Genomic DNA, 27,947 nt, shown 5'->3' with positions numbered 1-27,947 from the left:
AACAGTGCAGTTTTTTTTAACCAATGTTTCTCTCTTTAAGTAATTTTTATCTCCAGCTCAAAACAGATTTTGTTGGTCTGTTTTTGAAGTTATAACGTCAAGCAAACATAAATGCCCAATATCCTATGACGTGTACTTCCCTCTCACGTATTCTTGGTGATTTTTTTAATAAATCACAAAACAAATAACTATCACATTATGTAAGTTTTGTTAATACATATGATTTCCAAAAAACTAAATTAAAAAAACATATTTAACTTTATCCAGAGTCCATTACTTACTTAAATCAGTTGAATAACTACTTGATATTTAATTGATCAAGTAACAGTTATCAGTACCAACTTGATAAAGATAAGGTTACGAAGAAATTTTAAAAATTTTTTACATAACAAAAAAAGTACACACTACTATCCTTTTATAGTTATTTTAATCAAAATAATTAATAAAAGAGAAGTTGTTTATTGCGAAAGTATGTAAAATATTAATCATTTTGATTAATATTTGACAAATGATCTGGGAAACCAAGTCGGTGCTTACCCCAAATCCAAAGTCCTGAATTGCATTATAATATATATATAGTATACTGAACTTCTTGCCTTTTATAGACATTGCGCGTTTAAAATATTTACTTCAGAGGGCTGTTGAAAGCTGACAAGTTTTTTTTGGGTTCTACTCATAGTAGAATTACAAAACTTTTTACAGTACACAGAGAACAATGACTGTGTACGGTGTCGTAGTGTTTTTATTTTATTTTGATAACTAAACACAGTCCAAGTTATTCAATCGTAAATATAGTTTTTTTTTAATTTGTTTATTAAAAGTTAGTGAGTATTAATATAAAAAAAAAAAAGTTATTTAAAATGATGGGAGGTAAAGTGCGGTAGAGCAATGCTTGCAGATAAAAATAACTCGACGCTCATTACTCTACTGCACTCCACCTCCCGTCTTAAATTTTAACCTTTAATAGTCTAAAAAGTAATTTTCCAAAACTGGTTATCGACTTGTCAAAATTCTCAGCAATTTATTCTTAATAATAGGCTATCTTGAATTTAAAAAAAAACATTTTACAAAACAAATAATTTAAAAAAGTAAAACAGTTAGGTGCAATAAAGACGGGGTGTTTATAGCGCAAATGAGTATACATTAATTTTAAAATCTTAAAAATATTCACTAGAACAAGAGTTTAATTTAATTTGTTAAATCTCTGTGGGACATCAGTAACCTATAAACAGCGAAGCTATAGTCACTATAGTCTATAGTATAGTGTATCTAGAGTAGATAGCGCCAAACCTTGATTCTGTACAGATATACATAGGTTCACATGTAACACAATAAGTGTTTTTTTTTTTTATCTGAACATGAATACCTACCTATTTTTAACACATCATTTCACGAAGTTTAAGTACGTAAAATATGTATAAACTATACTGATTGAAGTGTTTGTCCCCATTTGAGTATAGGTGTACTTTAATAGTTTAATTAGACATAATTAGTAAAATGAGAATAATTAATGTAGAACCTATACCCGCTACCCACTTTTGTAATTATTTCATGAAGTTGAATACTATTTAGTATTTTTACTCGTTAATAAGCGACGAAGTAATCTATTTAAAATTCATGGAAAGTCAAATAACAGTCTAATAAAACATACATTATCACAAGCCACTAGTGCATAATTTAATTTTTTATTTTCTAACTACACTTAAAATGGTAAAACGAATCTAATCCAATAAATACACAGATTACACGGTATCTAGACGGATGTTATCGCATTGTTCGCAAACAAGCAGCTAAATTGTAGTATTATTGTACTAATTTACGACAATCGTCTAGCACAATTACTACGTATAGTGTATACCTGCTTTTGTTAGTTGAGTTTAAATACTGTCGACAATGGCTCGTTGGACGAATAGTCAAATTACGGTTTGCTCTGAAGACTCTTTTGTCAGTAAGTAGTACTTATACTTACATAATTGTATTTTATAGTTTTATTACCATTTATTTGTTATGTTATAGTTAAGTAGTTTTTATAAAAAATATGTTAGTACACGACATTTGTTTTATGGGTTGGGACCTGCATACCAAATTAACGTGTAGACATTTAAAACGATCTAGTATAATATTATTAGGTATAACATAATACTAATTAATTTAAAACGGTTAATTCTGAAAATGCATTTAGTATTTTAAGCTTACAGTCACAACAGTATTAGTTGTCTACTTTAAATATTAAACACCGATCATTAGGTTAGAGAGGGGGAACCTACTTTTATAAAGATAATTAAGGCTACCTAGATGAGAATTATCCTTATTGAAGTTAGTTATTTTTACAATATTACTTCATGACTTAGCGACTACTGATTTAATTTCGATGCAACTGCACAAAGACATTGTCTATTAATTTGTATACAAATGTTATTATAACATTATATTTAAACAGCTAGATTATTAAATTTAATTCTTCTACATGGCTTTTGGCTTAGCACGAATAATAACACTTACAATTAGTAGATACCTTAAATAAAAAAAACATCCAACTTAAAATATTTCTAAACAAAATTATTGAACTTCAATCCACGATAATAAATAGTTTTAAAAAATGTCCTGTTCACAATAATATTATAGTCCAAAGTACATTAACACCTAGTAATAATATTATATAGTTCCAATAAATTGAATTGTTTATCTGCAGACATACAGGGTGATCAATTTAACGTAGGACACTCATTTTACAGAAAATAATTACAGTTTTATAGTTTTCGTTTATAAAAAACATTTTTATTTATTAAAATACCAAATATTTACCTTTTTTAACTTTCCCCAGCGCGCTATTATTTTTTGAAACTTTAATGGTAACGTACATATTTAATTAACTTTATAAAATAGAAATTATTTGCCGAAAATGTTGAATCGTCGATAACGAGTTTTTAATTATTAACTTTAAAGTCATTAGAGTTTAAAATTAAAAACAAGGGGTGAAATGCTATTGAGTAATGCGCGCAGATAAAAAAAAACACTTCACTCCATCCTTCCATTCTCATGCAAATAAAAATTTTAATGTTTGGTTATTTCATAACATGCTACAATAACACAAATATAAATCAGCGGGGGTTTTCAACGTTCAAGAATCCATCTTTTCACTGAGTTATAATTCCCATCCCACTCTATTATTGACATTTTTATAGTAAAATAATTCGAGCTTTCCATCTATCTGCTTTTCAAAATGATCAAAATGGCCGCAAGAGCCGAAAATGACAAAAATATTTTTCAAATTGATTTTTTAGTGGTAAAAAATGGTTTGAGTAATTGCAAATATTTTTAAGTAAAATAAGGAACTCGTTCTTCAATCCTACGCGACCACTTTTTATTTGTGTAAAAATTAAAAGAAAACGGGCGGACAAGAATAAAATTAAACTTTCGAAACTCATGGACTTTCAACATGATTTTTGTTGAATATATCATATACAGGGTGATTTTTTTATCTTAGGCCACTCGATATCTCACTGGGTTTAATTAGTAATTATTTTTTTTTATATAATGTGATCTCAATTTCCCACAAATTTTTATATTCCTCCCATGTTAGTTTTTTCGATAGGAACTTTTGAAACTAAATGGTAACGTATATATTTTATTAACTTTTTAAATTAATAGAATATTTTACTAAAAATGTTGACTGATTAATAACCAGTTTTGAACAACTATTTTTGAAGTTATAAGAGTTTAAAAGTTAGGACGGGAGAGGAAGTGCATGCAGATAAAAATAATACTACACTCCACTTTTCTTCCTGCCCTAAACTTAAAACTTCAATAACTTCAAAAATAGTTATCCAAAACTGGTTATCTAGCAGTCAAAATGCTTAGTACTTTATTCTCAATTTAGAAAGTTAATGAAATGTGTGTATTAATATTTAGTTTAAGTTTCAAAAGTTGATATAAAAATAATTAGTTTAGGATGGAACATAAAAATGTGTGAGAAATTAAGATCACATTATATAAAAAAAAAAATTGAATTATTAATTAAACCCAGTATGAAGTTCAGTGGATAAGATAAATAAATTACTCTGTATAATTTATATTTATACACAGGCAGTCATCCTTAATTTTTAAAATAGCTCTGAAAAAATAAACGAATGCCTTTTTCAAAATTGTATTGATACCATCTTATTTTACATTTAAAAGCATTTAATGTTGATTAATGTAGAATTAATAATTTTTACAAGTTATGAAAATTGTTCACTTTTTGAAAATAATATCGGTAAGATGTCGTCCTTCGCGATTGGGCTTCTTCCCACAGTACTTTTCATGCTTTTAACATTCGCGAGAGCACGCACTGTTTTCGACTTACCACATCTCCCGTTTGTCTTCGAACCAGTGCTTTCGAAGTTTTCAACCCACAATCTAATTGAATTAATGTAAGACACTGGGTCATTACGATTAATATTAAAATGAGTACTGAAACGATATTTAGCGGGCTGCATAGCTCCCCTAGTATGATAAAACGCTTTCACGGCGAAAGCTCATTGTTGTGTTGAGTGTTGACTAGACCACAGCTGTTTCATGATAACTAAAAGGCGGACGGAGGGATGAAACTCTGAAAGCTACTTTATTTATGAAAGGATACAATTCAAAAAACATGAGAAAATTATGGATTCCAAAAATATATTTTTACTTCAATAATTATTTGAAAAAACTTACATTAGAAATTTGTAACTTTATCATTTTTCAATTTGAGCACATATAAATAACAACCAATTTATATTCTCAGCTTTGGATAGAAGCTTCAAAAACAAGTAGGTAAAAGTCATACAAAAATGTATGATTAATGTGAACAGACGTAAAATTAGTCATAGATTAATTACTCATACTTTGGTAACTTTATTTTAAACTTGTTTGTTGGTAATTTAACCAGTTTGTAATTCCAACCCGTCAAATTAATATTACCGTAACTGCGTTAACACCGAACAGTACTGATTTAATTTCTATCGGCAAATACTATGACATAATGGCTCTTAATCGATAAACAACAAATAGATATGTTTACTTAATAATTATGGTTTAATATTTCCACATTTTTATGAATTATCTTAGTCATTTTTATATGTAATATAAATGTACTTAAAACATTCTTTTAAAATTTAATATTATAACACTTACGAACCATAAATTTGTATATATTATTATAAATGACATACCATACATTCTATAGAGGTATATTTATTTTGCAAAAAGGTATAGATGATTTTTAATACTAATTTAACATATTGTTTTTAAAAACTTAAATAGAAAATATACTGAATCGTATAAAGATTATCTTACATACTATAAATGTAATTATATATTATATTATATACTGAATATACGATAATTAAATACATAAATAAAGTACTAACTAATTATTTTAACAGTTAATATTGCCAATAGAGTGCGTATTATTACAAGAACATACAAAGTACTAGGCCAATGAAATTCGTTAGTAGCACCGTTGATTTATATATCAGTATGTACGTTGTGTTCCGTATGTTAAGTTGTGGTTTTTTTTTTATATGTGTTTAATAGATTCGTACTACCGTCTATCGCGTCCTTTAACTATATAAATAACAGTAGGTATTTTGCGAAAAATATATTTTATTTGAAAACTCTAATAATTTACATTTAAATAGTGTTAAATTCCGAATTAATAATTATAGTTTCTAGTTAAGTTAACAAATAATTTAAACTCTACCTTTTGGATACACAAAATAACATAATTGTTCACGCATGTTAAAATGATTTTATGTAAAAAGAGACAAGGTAAGTACTAAATCAATAATTTTAATAGAATAATAATTAATATATAATTTTAATATTAGATTTATTAACTATTTGTGATCACTCATCAGTTACTCAAAGTCGGTTGTCAAACATATTTTTTCTCTACATCAAAATTATTATTAAATGACTAGGTATTTTTAAAAAAAAATGTTATCGTTTAGTATTGAAATGCATACTACAAATGATTATGAAATACACTACACTTAATACTTATAATAAACGATGTTACAGAATAATTAAGTATTAAATTGCATATTACAAATAATTATAAATTATACTATATTTTTAATCAATAATACATACTACATTAATAGTATATTTAATAAAAAGAAAACTACATATGATTGCGAACTACAAAGAAAAACCTTAAAATTGTAATATTCACCAATGATTTAATTTTTAATAATTATTATCGACTTGGATTCATTTGGTTAAAATGTAATTAATAATACTATTTCAATGGACTATGTACTAATGTACGAACAATAAGTAGATATTACAAATTTAGTAACGTACAATAGGTACTACCAAATTTTTTTTCGTTAAGGCTCGTTATCATAGGTACACAATACAGTTTGCAATATGCCTACAAAGAGTACTAAAATTACCTACACAAAGGCGAATCAAGAGTTCTAGAGATAAAGAATATGGGTGTTTTTTTAATCCGAAACTAGCCATTCAACAAATTTAATAATTCTTTTTAACTTTAAAACTAATTATATTTACACTAAGTCTAACTTATCTTAATACATTAACATTGTAGCAACCCCCTCTCTTCCGATAAGTCATCGTACCTACTCAAATCCGTCTACTAGTTGATAACTATTAACTATATACGTAAGCAGCCTATTGATATATAAACGCAATAATAATAAATTAAATATAAAATCTCTCCTCTTTGAAACTCAGAAGTAGTTAAAAATTGACCCTTTAATTATGTAATTTAAACTAAAAAAAAAAACATTTATTAACGTATATGTTTATACACGTATAATATAAATGTCAAAATATTGGTCTATATAAAAAACAAAACTCATTACTTAAAACTAGACAAATAATAATTTAATTCCGTCATTCGAATAACATTGTACCTTAGGGTTTAAATGACTTAACGACAGTTATAGTACTCAAATTCCGAATGGGCAAGAATATACTTTTAAGTAAGCTATACAAGGCGAAAATTAAAACCCCAATTTTGTATTGCCTTAACACATCCACAATAAAACAATTTGGTGCGGGCAATTATACCAAATCGGTCCGTACACTAGAAACACCATTGAAAACAGCAATCTTAATTCTTAAAATGCGATAGAGCTAGAAATTTGCGAATTATTTATCCACAGTAAAAATGTAGAATGAAAGATATAGTATATATAACATAATATATTATTTGTTAACTAAGATTGGTCTTTATTTTGCTTGAATTATAATAACTCACTTATGTAATTCAGTTCTTTAATTACGGGTACTCGCTTATTTCATGCAATTGTTAAATTACATAAAAAAAAGAAACAGAAATTTGTTACAATAGAACGTTCTATACATACCTATTCCGCTGTACCATAATTATGCAATAAATGTGATATATTATTATAATTTATAAGTGAAGATAGAAGTAATAAAAGTATTTAAGTAACCATAGAATTAGAATAGCATTTGAAAAAAATGTACTGTGTTCGACCTCAATGTATTTATTTTATGCGTGATCATTTATCAGTGGAATTACAAGCGATGTGCTAGTTTGGCGTGTATTGTTAAGACTCCATTGACCGACAAATTGTTTTTACATTGAATCACATTAACATGTGCAGTAAACTATTATCAATAGAAAAACATATTAACAGATGGTTAATCTTGAAAATTAAAAAACAGAATATGATTATTAACTTAAACATATTACAAAATACCTAGCTACATAACTAGTGGCGTAAATATAAAAATTCGGTCGCGATGTGAAAAACCAAATGGATCTCTTTTGTATTCAGTTTAATTTTAGGCACAATTAGGTACATGCCTTTAATAGAATATTTTTAATGGGGTTTTTATTCTACTTTATATGTATATATAATATACATATAATTATATACTATTATATAATAGTACTATAATATAATAATAAATATCATTAATCATATAAAACATAAAACAATTAAAGTTTGAAAGGCACCCAGGACAATAGGGCCCCAATGCAGCTACATTGCCTGCATTCCCGTATTTACGCTACTGCCAACAGAAATGAAAAAAGCAAAATCTTTTTTGTTACCTAAGAAAAAAATTGATTAAAAATGAACGTCTATACGAATTTTACGATACCAAAATGACTTCTGTTTTTTCCCGGTACCCTTTAAATAAATAATTAATTAAATTACCGAATACATATCTATGGGCTATGTATAATTATGTTGCATACGTGCATCACATTAGTTACCACTGCAACAAAATGATTAGTTTTATTTTTATCAATAATTACTACAACAAACAAATACCTTACATTTATAGATTAGGATGATTAGATATGTATTTATCCACACTTCTAATTTCTAAGATTTATTAATATCGTGTTAGGCAATATCGCAATAGAATACTACAGTCCACTAGGTTAACATGGAACAAAATTAAATTAAATAAACTAAAATAATTTTTATGTATAATACATATTATAGAATAGTGTAAACGAAAAAGTTATTGGTAACTTCTTTATTGCGTTGGTCTCCACTTTCCAAATTGTCATTATACAGTTGTTTGACCAATGACCAGTACTAGGCCAAGTCTATAGCGTTCTGGTTTGCTTCTATAATGTCCATTTAAAAGATAATATTTTTTATCTTTTATGCTGGTATGCACCAATTGACCAATGCACAATATTAATGCAGATCACGATACAGAATATCATTAATAGTACAATATTACTAACCAAAAGACTCATATCCTTACAGATAATACAATATATAGTAATGACTAATGCTTATATTTGACAATAAGGAAAATGTACCTAACATATAAATATTTAAATTATTTATTATTTATTTTAGTTTTAGTGCAAAGCTAGAAAAAAAACATTTTATTATTTTTGAAAACAATCGATGCTATTTTAAAAGTTCGATTAATTACTAGATGAAGATAAAATAGGTACAACAAATATGGTTATTAATAATAAAAATATAATTAAATTTCACATTCGATGAAAATAACTAATCTAATATGTAGACTTTATATTTTATGAAATGGAATATAAAATTATAATTGGGTATAGCACAATGGATAGGAATAAAATGTATATTCGTTATATATTATGATTATAATAATTATTTCCATTAGCTGTTAGCAATATCCAATATCCAAGGTTTAAAAGACGAATTAATAAAAACAATTTAAATAGCCACTATTTTAAATAAAATGTATGTTTTAGTCATGTTTTAGACATTTTAGTATGGTAGTTTAATAACTAAACTACCAACTAAACTTTATGTGGTACAACCGGCTGTCAGACATATCATTTTTTTTTCACTTTAGATTCCTCCCTTAAAAAAGTTAAAGTTATAACGCATAAACTTATTGTTTGAATTAGAATCAACAAAATACATATAATTTTGAAAATGCGTATGTAGTACCTACCAAATATATTTTGTTCTGTGTTTTTTTAATAAATGATACTTGAAAAACTTGATTATACATAGTTTAATAACCTATCAATGCATATGTCCATGAATGTGACAAGCACTTTATTATGATTATTTTTAAATCTTCTACACTACGTAAAATTTAATAGTTTCAATAATATTCATAAAGTTTACTTTTATTATTTATACATATTAAAAAAAACTTTATATAGATAAAATATTTTTAGAATATTTCTTTTTAACTTTTTACTATCTGAAAAAAACATTTTTAGCAATTATATTAACTAAACTAATTTATAGTGTTTTGGTTATTTTAGAATTTTTTCCTATTTAATAATAGTTAGTATTTATTTTAAGTGTTATTCCTATGCTTTGTATTGATATTTTGTGTTTCAAAAATCGCCATGTTAGCACATTTAGTACAAGCCGATAGCATATTTTTTCACCTTACTTTGTTCTATATTTCACAACAACTATATAATTATAATTATATAATTATTATATACAATGAAGGTTAGCTTATAAAAGTAACTCTTTCAAATTGTGTTGTGCTATGCTTCGAAATGACTGACCTGGAAGAGATACATCATTTACTGTAGCAGCTTCTTAAATACTAACATTCATATGGACTGTATTTAAAAAAAAGTTAGTTGTTAGTTCCAAAAAATATCGTGGTTGTAAATGCAACAATTGTATTTATAGTTATTAGTTACGGACTTAAATGTTATAAAAACGATTTATGCGTGCACCGCATTGATTGATTTTTTGATGGTATATATATTGTTCTGACATCGTTTTATCACGTGTTCAAAATTTTAATCAGTAAATCTTATTTTGTTTTACGTGAAACTAAACAATAAGTATAAAATGAATTTAAAAAACGACAATCACGACTATTTGTAGTCCACTGTTTTATTAGTACGACCTTCTGAAAGGTTAAAATAAATTATTATGCTTCAACCGACCTTGCTGACATTTATTTATTTATTTATTACTATTATTTTGTTATTGGGTGTTCTTAATATTTACTCGTCACATGAAATTTAAAATACCAATATATACCTTATATTATTGCTCTTTGTTGTATTCAACGTGCCATAGACAAATAATACAGACGAATTCAATTAAATATAAATATGTATAGTAATGTCTTAAGAAAATTTAAGTATTTGATTTGTGTGATTTGAATAATCATAAAATATCACTTTATATTTTATCTGTATATTGCATTTCAAATATATGTTATATAGATTGGTACCTACAGTCATTAGAAATTCCTATCTAAACACTTGAATTATTTTAATCTAATATTTAAACACAAAACAATTAGTATGGTCATCAGTAATAAATGAGCCTAAAGGTACTAACTATTTGCTCGATTTATTTATTTACAACAATAATAATTCTATTGATAACGATTATTGATTATAATGATTATGTAACATAGGGACCATGATGTGGAGAATGTATTTTTATTTTAATGAATAATTCAAAAAGTTTTTGTAGTTTTTAATTATTAAATAAAATATTTCAATATATTTTTAAAACAATAAAACATAATAATTTTATAAGAATACAGTTCTTTACTCAAGACAGATTCATAATTTCCTGATAAGTACCAACATATTTGTGAAATGGCTTGTCATTAAAAGTTACACATTCAATATTCATAAGTATTATTATGAAACACGTGAAAAAATATGTCATCAATTAGGCTTTTTCATACTATAGAAACAGATAAAATACACAATAGTCACTTTATACAAAATATGTATATACATAGTTTTCACAAGCAGTAATGTGTTGATAACGTTTAGCAACACAATATTTATTAAAAGTTATACATATATAAATTATGCATTTTTTATACTTATAAATTATCAATATCAATTATAGTTAATAATACTTATATTTCGCTTAATTATACTTGACAAACATGTCTAATCAATAATAATTATTACTTCGTTAACTATTTAAGTCTTAAGTATACTTATATTTATTAATGTTAATATATTAAAAATGAAATTTTAGGTGGTGTGTATAATAGAAAAGACAGCCCCAATAGTCTTAGAGGACCTATGAAAGCGGCTAGACTCTGTATTTTAAGTTTACTCATACCTGGAATTTTAGTCATAGCTCCTCTATACATTCGTTACCATGTTTATTCAGATCAAAAATATCCTTTGGCAGCTACTGACATGAGAATAATAGATCAGAGCATATCAACATTTTGGTGTCAGGTAAATGTTAATAATTGTTACCTATTATTACAATAGTTACAGCGTTATGCAATACTTGTACTACAACAATACGATAGTAAATATTGTTTTTTTATTAATAATTTTAGCGTCAAGTCCTAATTACAAATGCAACCTTTAATGCGTTTTTGATGCCAGAAAAACCAAAAACAGCATCCAAAACAGAGTTTGTTGAAATGGAAAGGCATATAACATTAGAAGATGATATCAAAGAATATTGGGGATTTTATTTACTTAAAGATTCTGTCGTAAAAGTTTCAACATGTTCAAGGTAACCCGTAATATTTGGTAATAAATGCACCGTAATTTTGTTTTTTTATTCTTTAAATTTAACATTCATCAATTTGTTATGTACTTATGACTATATAAACAATTTTATATGTAATCATACATAATTGTTCGAAATATTTTAGAAAAAAATGTTTAGATCCCAAGTCCAAAAACTACCCTTCAAAAAAGCGAATTAAAAAAAGTTTCCACTCCTATTAAAACTTAAATCCTTCTTGGGGACGTGTGATATTCTGTTTACTGTGTGTCTGAAGTGCTATATCTAATATCAAATAATCAAATCAGTATATACGAATGTCCGGATAATTTATATTTTCCCTATTACTTATCAAAGTAGTTTTTGGTAACTTCAGTGTTTTGTAAACTTTTCTTTTGTATCAACAGATGGCCAGGGGCAAGTTTGATAGTAATTAAAGGACATAAACATTTAAGAGAATGTGCGTACATAGGAGATAATTCCAGTGAAGAGCTTGACGAAATCGAATCATCCGAAGAGGGTAATGATACACATATTCCAAATTTCATGAGGAAACTTACTGCCGGCATGACCGTTCCAGACATGGCACCCGATGTAGTGTATGTAACCTCGAACATGAGTGATAATAACGGAAACCGTAAATATATCAAGCAATCTAGTAAAACGGTCAATCACCATTTAGACTTTGCAGAAGACTTATATCAAAAAGAACTGAAAGAAAGAATTGAGAATGAAGATTACGTGGTACAAAATAAAAAACAAAAACACGTTTACAATGGAGAGGCAATAAAAAACATACCTCGATCAAAAGAACTAATAGAAGAATCACTAAGGAAACTGGGTACTCAAGGTAAAGACGGAGCTGCGCTTCTACAAAAATTAAAAGAAGTCCTTGAAAATAATTTAAATGGTACGGTCAACAATACGGAAGACTCAACTGACCGGTTACGCCAAATTATTGCAAACGCAATGGCCGATGACAACACATCTTGGCGAGGACCTAGGTTAAGGCATTACCGCAACCGATTTAAAAGATCTACAGCAAACAATGACCAACTAAAAGAAGACCTTTTTAAACACGATAAGGAAAATGACGCAGCCACCGAAGAGGTACTTACATTTTTATAAATATGCAAATTTAAGGTTATAAAATATATACTATAGACGGAAAGGGATACCCCTCCACCCCTTAATATAATTTTAGCCCCACCAACTGTTTCATGTTCGTCTGTATCAATGAATTAAATATGGAGATTGTTTTTGTGCACGAAAAAAGTAAATACTTCTTCTTCTTCTTTATCTTCTCGTTACACTCCAAACTACAGGGGGTTGGCCACCCTAGTCCTACTACTCCATAGAGCTTGAACTTCTACATCTCCGTTCTTAAATATCTTCGTTTTACTCCTACTAATCCTCAGTCCTTTCCCTTCAAGCGCTTCTCCCACTCTTCAAGTCTCTCGCCCAATTCTTCCAGACTTTCCCCACTAACACTACGTCATCCACAAACATCATACACCTCCCCTTGTTTATATTTCGTAAACTCATCCATTACTAAAGAGAACAAGTAAGGACTCAATGCTGAACTTTGATGCACACCTACTCTTACACTAAAATCTTCCGTTTCTCCACAAACTCTTCACTCTTGTACTTGCCCCTTCATACATTTCCTCTATTACTTTCCCATACACCCTCGGCACTCCTTTCTTGCTTAACGCCCACCTCAAAACCTCTCTGGGAACACAATCTAAATCTATAAATACCATACACAGTTTTATTTTTTTCTTCCTTTTTTTCACAATTTGCCTCATACTAAATATTGGTTCCATAGTCGATTTCCTTGGCATAAACCCAAACTGATATTGTAGTCTCACTTCGTATTCTCTTAATACGTTTAATGTCCGTTATTCCCATCGATCGGGGCTTAAACGGATTAAATTTGGCATTTTTGGGCTTATCGACTTAACGCCAAGAGAGAGGTAGCCATTTCTCTCTCCACCTCCTCCACAGTTGCCCACCCGGAGAAACAAACTGCCAGTGGCCGAGAATCGGCGACCATGCGTGTTGGTACACTGCCGCCTTATCTCACTCCGCCATGCGCCTGTCCCTTTAAGAATTCAGAGTATAATAATGAATTGTTTATATGTTAAGGTTGACGCAATATCACCCGACGGGATTGCACAAGTTCGCGGCAAGGTACTAGAAAACGGAACACGTATGATCAAAGATCGTAGTCACAGTGAGTTTTGGTCGTCGTTTTCCAGTAGTGAAGAAATACTATTGGAGTGTGAGGGCTTACTATTGAGTCTGCCTTTAGCGCCACATTCGAAATGTTTACCACCTAACAAGCAACCGGATTATGAAGCAGCCAGCTATTCGAATTCAGTCACTTACAAGTAAGTTGGTTTAATGACAATTCTACACCCACGTTTTCCAAAAATAATCTGCGTTTTCTTACATTTAATCGATTACATTTTGAATTATGATTTTTTTTTTTTAGAGTTCCGAGTGATGGTTATTATTTTTTTGTTTTCAATAGTGAAAACGAAATCCAAGACAATTTTATACGTATCCATTTTGCTATAAACAAAACGGTGTATGACGTATCCCAGTCAATTGTTTCTTGTATTAATACCACTGGAGAATGTCAATTACCATTAAGCTTTTGGTCAAGTCAAACAGCTGTTTTAGAAATGTTAAGACCCGGACCGAAAAGTGATTCTGATGACGAATTCATAGCTATTTCCGTATGCCATCCTAGGTCTGCTATTTATGCTATTTGTCTGATAACAGCGCCCATTATGTTTGTATTATTTTCCTTCCATTAACAATGTGTCACGGTGTCTAGAATGTAGCAATAATACAGATGTACACAGGTCACAGTACACTATAAAGTTAATTGCAAAAACAAACCCAACACGTACAATAAATAAATAAAAAGTATAATACACAAAAAGCTAATATGTATTTAAGAATTTAGAACAAATTAATACTTAATATTTCTAGTTACATGCCAATGTTTAAAAACTGATTATAATCATAATTCATAAAGTAAAGATTTGGAGTTACTCATACGTTTATATTTACGATTCTTGTTTTATAAAGGACTGACTTAATCATTTATGAAAATATTTTATATCTAATGTGTAATTATAGTTAAAGAGACTTGATAATTTTTTTTATAAAAGAAACTAAATTAGTAAATTATTATTAAACGTCTTTGAAATTTATAATATATTCATAATTTTCATTTCTTAAGACTGAATCCCTTTATTATACGTAATTTTTAATTATCTGTGATCAGACATTCTAGTTATTTATCATTAATAGCGTTGACATGCAATTCTATATTTTCAATCGGCTGTTTTTGATAAAAGTATTTATATTTTTTCTAAATATGAATTTATGTTAGGTTTTAAGACAATGTGAAATGTGTTGCTTGTATATTATATTTACTTCAAGTATAGATTCGTAATTATTATGTTGAACTATAAAATTACACATGTCAAATTACTCTTTATGGTCCTACTTAGAAATGTTTGTTAAAAGTTTAAACAAAATTGATAGAACTGGATAATAAAATACCTAAAAATATTGAAATCCAGACAAACATATTTAAATCTAAATAATATTGATAGAGTTAGGTTATTTTCATCATACAAATATATTTAAATTAAATAATATGTATAAAATAAATGTATTTCTTCAGTATAAATAACGAACAACTATAACTATTAATTATTATAGTTAATATTTTTCGTAAAATGTATGTGATATATAAAAATATTTATTTAACTGTAAATTGTATGTATTTATGTTATTACTTACATCATATATTAGGTTTTATTATAGGTCAACATTATTGTTTTTCTTTATGTTGTTAGTTGTTACTGTTATTATACATTTTTAACTATTGTTTTATTTGTGTATTGTTATTTTTATGTTATAAATTATACTATATCAATATCAGAATAAATGTTAAAAGTCACTGAGTTACCAATATGATGTGTCATTTTATTTGACTGTTGTCAATTGTTAATTTTATTTTTTAAAGTAGTAAAATACATTTTTTTAAATTTTATGTTACAAAATTTTTGACTTAGAGCTATTTTAACTATTCTAATTCGTGAAAAAATGTGTTTACACGCTAAACAATCTTTATTTAAAAAGCAAACTGTAGTTTTAAGGAGAATTTATGGGTAAACACAGTGAGATATAAAGAAATTCAATCCTCATAATAAAACAAACTTAACAGTTAAAAACCAAACACGTAATGGGTCGTATTTGCATGTTTCTCCTTAGGACACATAGTACACTAACAATTAGACATTTGAAAGATATTAATCGCATAAAAAAATATGAAATTAGTGTAACCACTCATGGAATGGGTTCACCGTACATCATTGTTTATGTTATAGTAATATTGAGTAGTTTTTAGACAGAAGCTCAATTTTATTTTAAAGAAAAAATTAACTCTCAGGCGTTATTACTGGTTTTTGTAAAATTACAAGAAATGCACTGTATATAGTACATAATACAATTTCAATGCACCCATCAATGATCAATTGTTTTGTGTATATATATATATATATATATATATTTTTTTTTTTAAATCTGATCGTGTGAAAAGAAACCAAAAAGAATCAATTACGATTAATCTAATTATAATGGACATGTGCCCAGTAGCTTAGTCCCTTTGAATTCTATTGTTAGATTAAAAAAAAAATAGTAATACTCAATGACTTATATTAGCTGGCCACAAATCCCGCCTATCGTCGGGTAACACTTACACGCGTCGTAAACTCAACAGGACACGTGCCATTAGTAGTTATCGTGTATCAACAGGCGCTAGCCTTTCGCTATGATTTAAAAGTCAAGCGATCATAGGATAGGAGGAAATCACTGGTGAATTAACAATTAAATCTAAATATACCCTTCGAAATAAATTAATCGCTTTATCGCCAAAACTTGTACTAAACGCTTTTACGTTATTGATGGTGCTTAAAAAAATTTCATTTCATCATAAATCAAATAACAATTTGACGAAAATGTGATTTGAAATGTTTAAACAATAATTTGTTGTTGCGCTTTTTTATGGCTGAACGCGGGTTAATCGCATATTTGCATCGAGCAATATTATATTATACATTTAAAAAACTCTTTTACATGACAAAACGCTGTACAGTATGTGTTAACAGTGAATGTGAAGGGAATTTTTCAATATGTTTTATTACTTTACATTGTATTACTCCACAAGCTTGCTAAGCGTTTTTCTAGATTAAAAGAAATCGGCTAACATAAATTCAAACGTAAAATCTTATGCTTATAAATAACAACGATTTTTTTTTTATAATACATGACTACCATAATATTGTCTCGCATTAAATATATCTAAAATGCATACAATCCCGTTTGCTGAACATAATAAAATTGTTAAAATTAGCATGCACTTAGTCATAATTTCGATCGTCGTAAAATGCAATACGATTTTAAGATATCCACTTATTAACGCCTTACGCCTACCATCGAATAGGTTCAAACAATTTGACTGGTACAATTGGCCACGCGCACGTAATAAATACTGGGCAGCTTTATCGTATACACAATGTGCTATTTAACATATAAAATATACACACATTAGTATTTTGCTATGAGAAATTGATTTGGCGACACGCGGCCACCAAACGCAGCCATGTACCGTACGAGTTGACCCCTGCACCGGCTTGGATTATCGTTCTAGGAGATCCCTGCCGTGGCACTCAATGCGAATATTATTATTGGCTTAATCCAATGGTCGACGCTCGTGTTGCGTGTGCGCCCCTTTACTGTTATCGTTAGACGCTGAAATGTAGCGCGTGGCCAGTGCACGTGCGCGAGTTTACCCTGTTCAACCCTCGCTGCAATCACTCGTTTACCCCTTATTTCCTTTTGCACACACACACACACACACAACTGAAGTTATTATATAGGTATAACCTGGGCACCGTGAACTAAAAGATTTTTTGGTTCCAAGTCACATCCTAACAAAGTTAATTAGATCTAAATAGTGTCAAAATATAGTATATACCTACATAACACAACATTAGACACTTAGTTGCACTTTTCTGGGCAACTGAACAATTTCGGAGCATATTTATTAATAAATAAATTACAAAACCAAGACTATATTTATATTTACGGTTAGGCTTTTGAAGCAAAACTTTTTATCTTTTACCGAGGAACCCTAAAAAAGGTCACGTAAACAAGTAGATAAACTCTTGATATTTTTATTTATTCATAGGTAATTGGTAAATATGCCCTTAAAAACGCTCATGCTTGATATTCATACTATTTTATACTAATTTTAGCTTTAGTTTTATCGAAAAATGTTCTATACTCTACTCGTAATATATGTGGTTTGACGCCTTATTATGGACCCTGGACGTGGCTATTTATTGGAGTATGTACTATGTACACTGGTTGATTAAAATAGTAGTATACAAATTATAATAAGTTATACTATACAATTATTATTTTAGATAAAATATTATATAATAAATAATAAAATATATATTTTCTAAATGGGGGGGGGGCTTTAATAATTACTGCGAAATATTGCCAAATTGAGTCGATAATTTTATGGAACTTAGCTAGATATGCCCTTTTACAACAACCATCCAAAAAGGGAAAATAGAAACCCTATGAAAATCACTAAAAACTTTTAACCTCCAAGTGCTCTTTAATTACGAAAATTCAATAGTAGTGTAAACAAGAGGATTTTTAAGATGCGACTGTTTGGAGATTAACTGTTACAATGGTGGTACAATAATAGAACGCTTCCACGTAGTGTACCCCGGTCCTTCTTTAGACGGCTTAAGTTCTATCACCCCTCTGGCAGAAAATGCCATACGAATAAATAAAAACTGTTAAGATATGGATTTTATATGTAATTATTTTTCGACATCTATAGATGTTTAACAAGGTGATATATAAGTAGAATGATACTATTTTGTAGACGAAAACAATTTCATTATCACACGTGGAGATTAAACATTATTAAGAATTAAGATAAATGAAAATTTAAACTGAAGTACCACGTACAATGTATACCTACTAACCTACCTAATAACTTAAATGTTTCTATAACTCAATTATCAAATATTCTATGTTTTATATTTTATGCTCGTATGTATAGTATTGTAAATTAAATAACCATTAGAATACTTATAATCAGACTTTTATAAATAGTATTAGTACTTTGAAAATCCCATGAAATTACAGATGATTATAACTAATAATGCTATATTAATAATTACTTATAATGCAAACGACAAAAGTTAATTCCTACAATACCTACTACCTACTAATATAGAATAGCACTACTCTAGTATAAAATTTAAATACAAATATTTACCTTTACTAATTGAAATTTGAAAATCATGTAAAATACATCCCATACAAGTACAGACTTAATCAATTGTAATGTATGTATTTTTTTTTTTTAATCGACTGTGTTGTATGCGTTGCACCGTTTACTGGGAATATATAATTTAAAAATAGGGATTATTTAAGTACTATTTTTCTTTATAAAATAAATTATATCATTAATAATGTCTGAGTGGAAGCATTAATGGTGGCGCAGTAAAATTGCTAAGGGTGGGTCGTAATCAGACGCAAGTGTAAGTGTTAAACAGCTGGTTGGTTGTCAGGGTAAAAATGGGCGGTCGCTGCTCACCCTTTTGTACCTTTTAAAATCTTTATTACCACCCTCAGGGATCGAAACTTGTGATTATAGATTATACAATTTTTTAGTCACTTTTACTTTAAGTGTTCATCGTCCAACTTGTGTTTATAATATTTGAGAAATCAAGTAGGTAAGTTTATATTTTTACAGTTGTATGTTATTATTGTAAATATATATACGTGTGTCGTGCGGTTTGCAAAATTGTTAACTAAATTTAGGTACTACAACATCAGTCGTTGTGTTTAAAACAACTGATACATTTGAATAAACGCAGCAAATTTTGCTCAACTATACATTTCCTTTAAAAACAAAACAAGCATCAAATATCTTTCTTTTGCATTTTCTCAGCTTCTTTTTAATATACTTATGTGACAAATTAAATTGTTTAGAGAACATATAGAAGCTAATAAAAAGTTAAGACCAAATATGGTTTGTATAAAAAAATATTTTCTTCCATTAAGTAATTGTTTTTTTCATAGTTGTACATTTCATAATTTACACTAAAATTATAGTAACAATTTACCAGTAGATATAGCAAGCTGTATTCGTAATTAAAATAATAATTTTCCTCTATTTTGTTTGATTTTAAATATTTTATAAAAAATCATATAGTCCATATATTAATTTTAAAGACAAAACTTTTAAAATTTTCATTTGAATACATTAGAACACAATAAAATAATCAACATTATAGCCATAACAATTTAGCTTGGATATTTTTAAAATATAAATAATCCATAATAAATGATACAATAAAATAGATTAGATTTTTACTAAATTAGACTTCAGATGAAATTCCTAAATTGAATGAAGACTTGCTAAATTAGATTTAACGATTGTAAATCGTTAAATGTTACCATAATATTATAATATCTTAAAGTATATTTACTTATATCTTTAGGATTTGGTGAAAAGTACCTTGGTAAATATGCTGAAGAGTCAACTTATACAGCAGCAACTATCAAATGAATCAAGAGACGAGTCATCGTCGTCCCGAGTAGCTGCTCTGTTTGGGTCTGACGAAGAATGCGAGTTGACATCAGATGAATTGACTTCTGGAGACGAAGACCCATCGTCGGGTAGTCAATCGACCAGTAACCGGCGGTTTCCTATTATAGATTCCCGGAAGCCCTGCACCGTTACTAATTCCCGAGAACGCTGGCGACAACACAATGTCACAGGCGCCTTCGCTGAACTCCGAAAGCTCGTGCCAACTCATCCACATGACAAGAAACTATCGAAAAACGAAATTTTAAGAATGGCAATTAAGTAAGAACTAAATGACAATCGAAACAAATGTTGACTAGCGAATGACGCACGTAGTATAAGCAAATATTCTATTTAATTAGCTTCCATATAAAACAAGTTGAAACGTCTTTATAAAAATAGTAACGGAAAAAACTACTTATTAAAGTTCACTGCTCAAAAGCTATCCAGAAATGTAGACTATTGTATTTAAAATAAATAACCCTTAAAATGTAGTTAATTTTATCATGTAATTTGAGTTAAACGATCTTAAGGACGTAAAAAATTGTCTAATTCGAAGACTTTTAATGTAAAGTATAATAGAGATATTATCTTGACCACTGTCCGACGCAATGGTCATGCGTTAGTATGACAGTTTATACTTAAAGTTTATCTATGGAACAATTAAAAAAAACCTATAGTATGATCCTAATTTTTAGTACCTGGCCACTTAATAGCATTTTCTACTAGCTAGTAGTTAATACTTTGGAATTGTAGCCATAGGTATAGTTATTTGCAAAAAAAATATTGTGTCCGCCCACCAGAAATTTTTTTTTGCTGGCTTTGGCTTACGCCTTATCGAATACCATTATTAATGATGGCCTCTAATTCCTACTTTAACATCACAATCTAAATAATTAAAAGTTAATTTATTAATCTTTTTTCTAGGTATATTCGCCTTTTAAGTGGTGTACTCGAATGGCAAGAGAGCCAACAAGATATCAGCAACAATAACGAGGATTGCGTTGATAATAACATTTACAGATTGCCGCAAAAAAAATAATACTCAACAAAGTAAAATCAAATTTCATTAAGCTAATTATTAAAAACTGAAAAAAAATCCTGTACATAATGATAATGTTAACTAATATTATAATTACGATATTCCTGTCAGGATCGAAAAGATTTTCTCAAAAATCTATAGTCAAATTTCTAAAAATGTTTTATTAAGGAACACCCCAAAAAAAGGGAAAATTTAGCCTTTGGCCGTAGTAAATTTCCAGGTAACTATGTGTGAGTGAATCAACAGACAACAGATAATGAACATACTTTTATTTTATTGTAGGATACATAGGTAAATTATAATTCGCTTTGATCTTTCTTGCAATGATATTTTGCGCATCATTACTTTAATATAAGCTTTCTGAACACAACACGCAGCACTACATAGGTGATTCGTTAGTCGAAGTTTAATTTGTATGCTCTATACTACCAACTTATTAAAATATATATACTTAGCATTTAAATAATTTGTATTCATTGTAAACATATTATATTTACGTTTGCGATAATTGACTTCATAAAATAAATAGATAAATCGTTGCTTGGTTTTACAAATGTTGATTGTTATTTATTAAGAATTACAAAAAAAAAAATCTAAAAACAGTTACCTAATATAAAAAGTCGACCAATGTTGAATTATAGTATTAGTAGAGCCAACATGGTTTACCTTAACCATTATTTATTACCATTGTGATTTAAATTAAAAATGTATCAATGATGCATGCATGATACAAATAATAGGAATAATATATGAACTATAATATAGCTTTGGGCTCTTTTTATATATTTTTTTAATAACAAAAATTTAGCCTATCCGCCTCTGTTTTAGAGTATTATTTTTTTAAATAGTTTATTACAGTAGGTACTCATAATAATGTTATAAAATATGTTCTAATCCATTTGGAGCTACATAGACTCGTTTTAGAGCAATAAAGTCCAATTTCTAATATAAAGAATATAATACTTATTATTCAAGGATGTAGTTAGTTGATTTATGATAAATCAAGTTTTTCAATAGTTTATTAACGAAAACCTAATTTTTAAATACGTTCAGATGGCTGAAACTTGACTACTAAATTAATTATACATTTTTACTTGGTAAGTCTATAAAACATATATGCGCGACCATTATTTTACATTATAATATGTGTATCAATCAAATGAATTTAGTGATTCCTTAAATATCATATAGTTGTTTGATAAATTTGGTTTTAATAGCCAATCAATTTGTACATTTTTAGTCATTATTAAGACTGATTTGTTGACTTAACAAATTGTTGCTATTTATAATAGAATGTTAGTACTTTTTGTTGTACGCATACATAGCGAAGAAAATATATACAAATTTTTTGTAAAGCTTTATTTATGAAGTTTGGTTTATATTAAAACTAAATACTCTAATCAAATTGTAGTGATCATAAAAGTTTTTGGGGATCATTGATCTGTAAATTCAGGAGGGAGAAAATTACAAAATAATAATGATTTTAGGTAAAAGTAATAATTTTTTATAGCAGTTATTTTATTACATACAACTACAATATCATACATAATATGTATTTCATGAATGAACAATTAAGATTTAAAAAATTATCGTCAAAAAATAACTAAACAAAAGAAATGATTATTCTGTCTTAAAATACTGACAACACATAAAAAATCGCCAAAAAATTAATTCTAGTATATTAAGAAGTAAATAAAAGTAATAATTCATTTAAACAGGTATAAAAAAAACTAATGTTTACGTAAGTATTCACTGTATCTTATAGGTGTATTCCAAACAGCACTTGAAGTTCGTTGACGATCACGAATATTCCAGCCTTTAAACATTTCTTTAAGACTAAATTGCTTAGGGCAGTCAAAAAATAGATCTCTACTTTTAGAGTCAATGTGATACTGAAGTTCAAGTACAACTTTTCTATTTCCACCTAAAATACATTTTAAGTAAAAGGTATTAACTATTTTACATTTTTTTTTATTATTATTACAATTACATACGTTTTGCCCAATCTGGAACTGGTTTTTTAGGTCCAGATTCATCTTCAGAAGAATCACGAGCAGATATATCATTTAAACCATAATCATCACTGGTTACAAGCTTTTTAATCTTAAATTAAAAAAAAAAAATGAATAATGTAAAATTTTAACAATAGAATCACACATAGAAATTAGATATTTAATAACTGGAGGTAAATTCACTGTATAAGAAGTCTATTTCTTAAAAAAACATTTTGCTGCTAACATGTTTGAGCAAAAAATGTATTGATTCTGGAAAAACTTAATTTTTTTAAATTTATGTATTGTTAAAATGGTACACTCACTTGGTTTATTTTGGATTTTAAAGGTACTGTTGGTTTAATAGGTAGTGGTTTAGGCAAATTGGATTGTGTAGTTTTTAATGATATTGGAATAAATTTTTCAATTCTATAAATAATTATTTAAATTATCTTAAATTAATTATTTAGTCACAAATTATGTTAGAATACAACAGTAGTTAAACTTACTTCTTAGTTTCATTTTCTTTAATTTTAGCTAAACGTTCCGCTTCTGCTTTTTGCTGCTGGAAATATTCATAATAATTAAATACAATAAATATTATGATAAACGAATAAATTAAAAATATTTTGAATAGTTACCAATTTCATCAGTTTCAATTCTTCAGCTTGTTTACGTTTAGCATTAATTTCTGCCAATCGAAGCTCTGCTTGCTTTTGCTTTTGTAATGCTCTTTCTTTTATCAATAACTCTTTTTCACGTTGTTTTTCTTCCTTTATCTTTTTATCTTCAGCTGCTTTTTTCAATTTTTCTTCTATACGTTTAAATTGCTCTTCTCGTTGTTTAGCAACTTTTAAGTGTTGCTCATCAAATTTCCTACATTTGAATTTACAATAAAATAATAAAAAGTTCTTATATCAAATTATTACTTTTTTTTTGGTAAACTACATTGCTATAATGACAAAGACAAGAAATATCTCCAGAAATTCTTGGATGATTGCAACAGTGACAATAAACAATTTGTTTCTAACCCTTTTGACAGTTATACATGAAGTTTTTATATAAAATTGTCAAAACCGTAAAAACACTTTGTGCTATTTAAAGAAGACTGTCCATCATAAAAATTAAAAAACAAAATGTAAGTACAGTAATAATTTTTACCTATATTTATACATTTTACTAATTATAAATAGTTACATTTTAAATTTATACATACGTTTGATCGGCTTTGCTCTTGAGATACTTTTCTTTTCTTTTTTCAGCTTCATTTACTTTATCGTGAATAGTTGGTTGAGCGACTTCAATTGGTTTTGCTAAAAGTGTAACTTGCTTTTCCAAAGGCACTCGTATAACATTTACTGTATTTTGTTCTTCTTTCTCAATTTTTCGTTTTTTTGTTCTAGTCATATGAAGTGAGGTTGTTTCTTCAACATTACTGTTGTTATCTTCACTTTTTTCTTTCGATGAAGATGTTTGATTGCTAAGATATAACCATAAATAAATAGTATTAATTAAATTTGTATAGTAAACATCATTATTATCTACACATAATTTATAATTGTGTACTTAAATGCAAATAGGAAAAAGCTAACATAAATTAAAAGCTTTCAAGTATAATATTAGTATCCCAAAAACCCAAGTTTTTTAAGTAGATATTACCTTTCACTTATACTTTCAACATTTATCGCTGAATCTGATGATGAGCGTTTCTTAGAACTTTTTTTTTTAGATACAGCACTTTTTTTTTTGGTAGTCTGTTTAATTTCTTTAGTTGTTGTTGTATTACTGTTTTCATTTGTAAGTTTATATGTTTCATTTGGATTACTTGGCTTAATATAAGTCTCATTTTGATTCTCGGGAGAGAACAACTGCGGAGACAAACACTCTTCAATATTATCATTACATTTTTTGCTTGCAACAAATGTTGAATTAGCTTTAGGGAAATCCATTGTAGTTATATCCATTAACGTAGATATTGCTCTAGCTCTACTAGCTCCTATACAAATAGGACAAAATTTAAAAATAACTTCTAATCAAATAAAATAATATAAGTATTACTTGTTGATGAACTAATTCCCGAAGATTTTCTCAAACTTTTCATTTTACCTGCAGCAGCCTAAAACAAAGATATGTTAAAATACACATAAAAGTGTTAACTTAATTATTTTTTATTATAAAATTATTTAGTGCAATTATCTTTAAATTTAAAACATACAATAGACGCCTGTCTTTTAGTTCTACGAACAGGTGGAATTGCTGGTGGTTGAAAACTTGGTTCACAAAATAGATCTCCAATATTTGATTTTTTTGCTTCTAAAAACATTGATTTAAAATATAATTACTAAAATGTAACAATTAATAATCTACAGTATGAGATTATTTCCATAGAATAAAACGAATTACAAAAGAATGATATAGTATAAATAGACGGAGTCCCTTGTTTTGGTTATAAGTTATAACTTATAACCAAAAAATAATAGAGCAGAAGAAATGAGAAAAATACTTGGGTTATAAGTGTACAACATTCTTGTTTATCTAGTCCTGTTTTGCTCAATTTAGTATACATGCATACTATAGCAGAACGTTAACTTAACAATAATATTAATCTCGTTTTAAGAATTTTTAGTTTTTTTTTTACCAAGTATATTTACTCACTAGATTGTCTTTTTGATGTTTTGATTTCAGGAGCATACAATGTTGGATCTTTTTGCACAGATGTTAAGAAGTCATTATATACGACGTCTAATTTTAAAGTCTGTTGCTAAATTCATTAAATAAAACATAGAAATAAAGGTGTTATATTCTCAGTCAATAACAATTAAGGCCTAATTTTACTAACATTTGAATCGTAGATTATTGTAATTTAGCCAATTTTGCCCGATTAAACCACTAATAAAAACATTAGGGAAATCGGGCCTTATTAATCTAATTAAAACCTTGTTTATACTTACCTCAAAACAATTTTGAATATCTTTAAAGCAATTCTGAGTTAATTGTGCCAAGTCTTTCCAAATAGCCAACATATTCATAGATTGCTCCATTGTTAGTTTTTCTATTCTAAAAAATGATATTCATATAAAACATAAAATAATAATTTACACAACAAAATGTTTACAACAAACTGAATTAAATTGATTAGAAATTTGAATTATCATACAATGGATTGATATTAAATTTAAGAAAATGAAATACAATAACTTACCAAAGTGTAAATTAATTAAAATGTAATAAAATCTGGTATTATTAAAAAGAATGATATACTTGAAACTTAATAATAAAACCTAGAATTATTTAATAGATTAGTAAACAGTATAATAATTCTTAATATTTGAATTTAAAATATATTGTAAAGAATTCTTTAATAATTTGTATTTATAATTTAAGAATAACGATTTTACTTATAATCTTAAACTTCATCAAACACAACATATTATAACGTTCGTCGTACTGTGTAGTGTGTACATAGTACAATATACTACATAATGCATTTTTCCGTTAAAAAATTTCTGGATTAATGCGCTGTGCACACTGCGCAGGCATAAGCGTACAGACTATTCTGTGCTATGCTCAACAAGGCAATATAATAGGTATGTCACCATCACATCATATCAATTCTTACAATATGGCAGGTAGACGTGTTCACCTATAGGAATACACAACCGCCGGAGAATACTAGCGCCATTTTGCGCTTATCAGAAGTTGATAACATACCGGGTTTTTTTACCTAACGCACTTTAATACTCCTTGGAAAATATGTATTTACCGAATACTTGTGGTTTGCTCGTTTTGGCAAAAAGTGTACACTTTTTCACAACAAGTGTACACCATGGCTTTCATTTTTAAAATAGTGTAGTCGTACACGCTGTTTGTTTTAAAAAAATTGTTGTATCAGTGTACACTTTTTTCACACCGACCTCTAAGTATGTGTGGGACCTAATTTTCGGTGATAGTCGTTATCATATTTCTTATCAACTAATATCAACTAATTTTTATAATAAATTCTACTATCAATAGAAAAAAATTATCAGTTGATTAATCTACATTCTAGTATTCTACACCAAAAACGTTTGTTTTGAAATACCACTAACCACACCTGATCAATCCTCTTACACTTAGACTTGTGACTTGTCCCAGGCTGCAGGCACTACACTAATAATTAGAGTACACTTTTTTTCAAAACGAACTAGGCTATTATGTGACATTTTTGTTATCTTTTGTACATTGATATAAGGTGCCAGTCAAAAATTGGCACC

At 27.9% G+C, this 27,947-nt stretch overlaps 3 protein-coding genes across 12 annotated transcripts; 2 read left to right on the top strand and 1 right to left on the bottom strand.

The window, feature by feature from the left end:
• The first annotated feature begins 1,812 nt into the window (after positions 1-1,812).
• On the top strand, positions 1,813-15,137 carry LOC126834637 (uncharacterized). 2 transcript variants are annotated; one of them, XM_050566712.1, is made up of 6 exons: positions 1,813-1,948; positions 11,463-11,671; positions 11,779-11,960; positions 12,362-13,064; positions 14,103-14,347; positions 14,452-15,137. In XM_050566712.1, exons 1-6 carry the CDS (start codon positions 1,894-1,896, stop codon positions 14,777-14,779), a joined length of 1,722 nt encoding a protein of 573 aa, XP_050422669.1. In that variant the 5' UTR covers positions 1,813-1,893; the 3' UTR covers positions 14,780-15,137. The 2 variants fall into 2 exon arrangements, with proteins under 2 accessions (XP_050422669.1, XP_050422670.1); XM_050566713.1 differs by lacking the exon at positions 1,813-1,948 and adding an exon at positions 5,561-5,790.
• LOC126834639 (T-cell acute lymphocytic leukemia protein 1-like) lies at positions 5,424-22,215 on the top strand. 7 transcript variants are annotated; one of them, XM_050566714.1, is made up of 4 exons: positions 20,009-20,103; positions 20,576-20,943; positions 21,589-21,714; positions 21,815-22,215. In XM_050566714.1, the coding sequence occupies exons 1-3, from the start codon at positions 20,101-20,103 to the stop codon at positions 21,701-21,703; spliced, it is 486 nt and encodes a 161-aa protein (XP_050422671.1). In that variant the 5' UTR covers positions 20,009-20,100; the 3' UTR covers positions 21,704-21,714; positions 21,815-22,215. The 7 variants fall into 7 exon arrangements, 6 of the variants coding, with proteins under 6 accessions (XP_050422674.1, XP_050422672.1, XP_050422673.1 ...); XR_007685093.1 differs by having other exon boundaries at positions 20,012-20,103; positions 21,589-21,923; positions 21,986-22,215; XM_050566717.1 differs by lacking the exon at positions 20,009-20,103 and adding an exon at positions 5,424-5,600 and having other exon boundaries at positions 21,589-22,215.
• A 1,056-nt stretch (positions 22,216-23,271) lies between these two features.
• Positions 23,272-27,223, bottom strand: LOC126834905 (inner centromere protein B-like). 3 transcript variants are annotated; one of them, XM_050567122.1, is made up of 13 exons: positions 27,093-27,223; positions 26,897-26,975; positions 26,646-26,751; positions 26,350-26,455; positions 25,910-26,007; positions 25,753-25,810; positions 25,354-25,690; positions 24,911-25,174; positions 24,336-24,570; positions 24,204-24,259; positions 24,021-24,123; positions 23,698-23,806; positions 23,273-23,627 (listed from the first exon to the last, which is right to left on the bottom strand). In XM_050567122.1, the coding sequence occupies exons 3-13, from the start codon at positions 26,733-26,735 to the stop codon at positions 23,434-23,436; spliced, it is 1,650 nt and encodes a 549-aa protein (XP_050423079.1). In that variant the 5' UTR covers positions 26,736-26,751; positions 26,897-26,975; positions 27,093-27,223; the 3' UTR covers positions 23,273-23,433. The 3 variants fall into 3 exon arrangements, with proteins under 3 accessions (XP_050423080.1, XP_050423079.1, XP_050423077.1); XM_050567123.1 differs by lacking the exon at positions 27,093-27,223 and having other exon boundaries at positions 23,272-23,627; positions 24,204-24,256; positions 26,897-27,069; XM_050567120.1 differs by lacking the exon at positions 27,093-27,223 and having other exon boundaries at positions 26,897-27,069.
• Positions 27,224-27,947: the final 724 nt, after the last annotated feature.

Source organism: Adelges cooleyi, unplaced genomic scaffold (assembly GCF_023614345.1).
Source record: "Adelges cooleyi isolate 19-005CV unplaced genomic scaffold, UGA_ACOO_1.1 ACOO_flye_CR_arks_rails_tigmint_CR_PRNA_21, whole genome shotgun sequence".
Taxonomy (NCBI): domain Eukaryota; kingdom Metazoa; phylum Arthropoda; class Insecta; order Hemiptera; family Adelgidae; genus Adelges; species Adelges cooleyi.
Note: the sequence above shows the minus strand (reverse complement) of the source record. Positions and strands in the feature narration are given on the sequence as shown.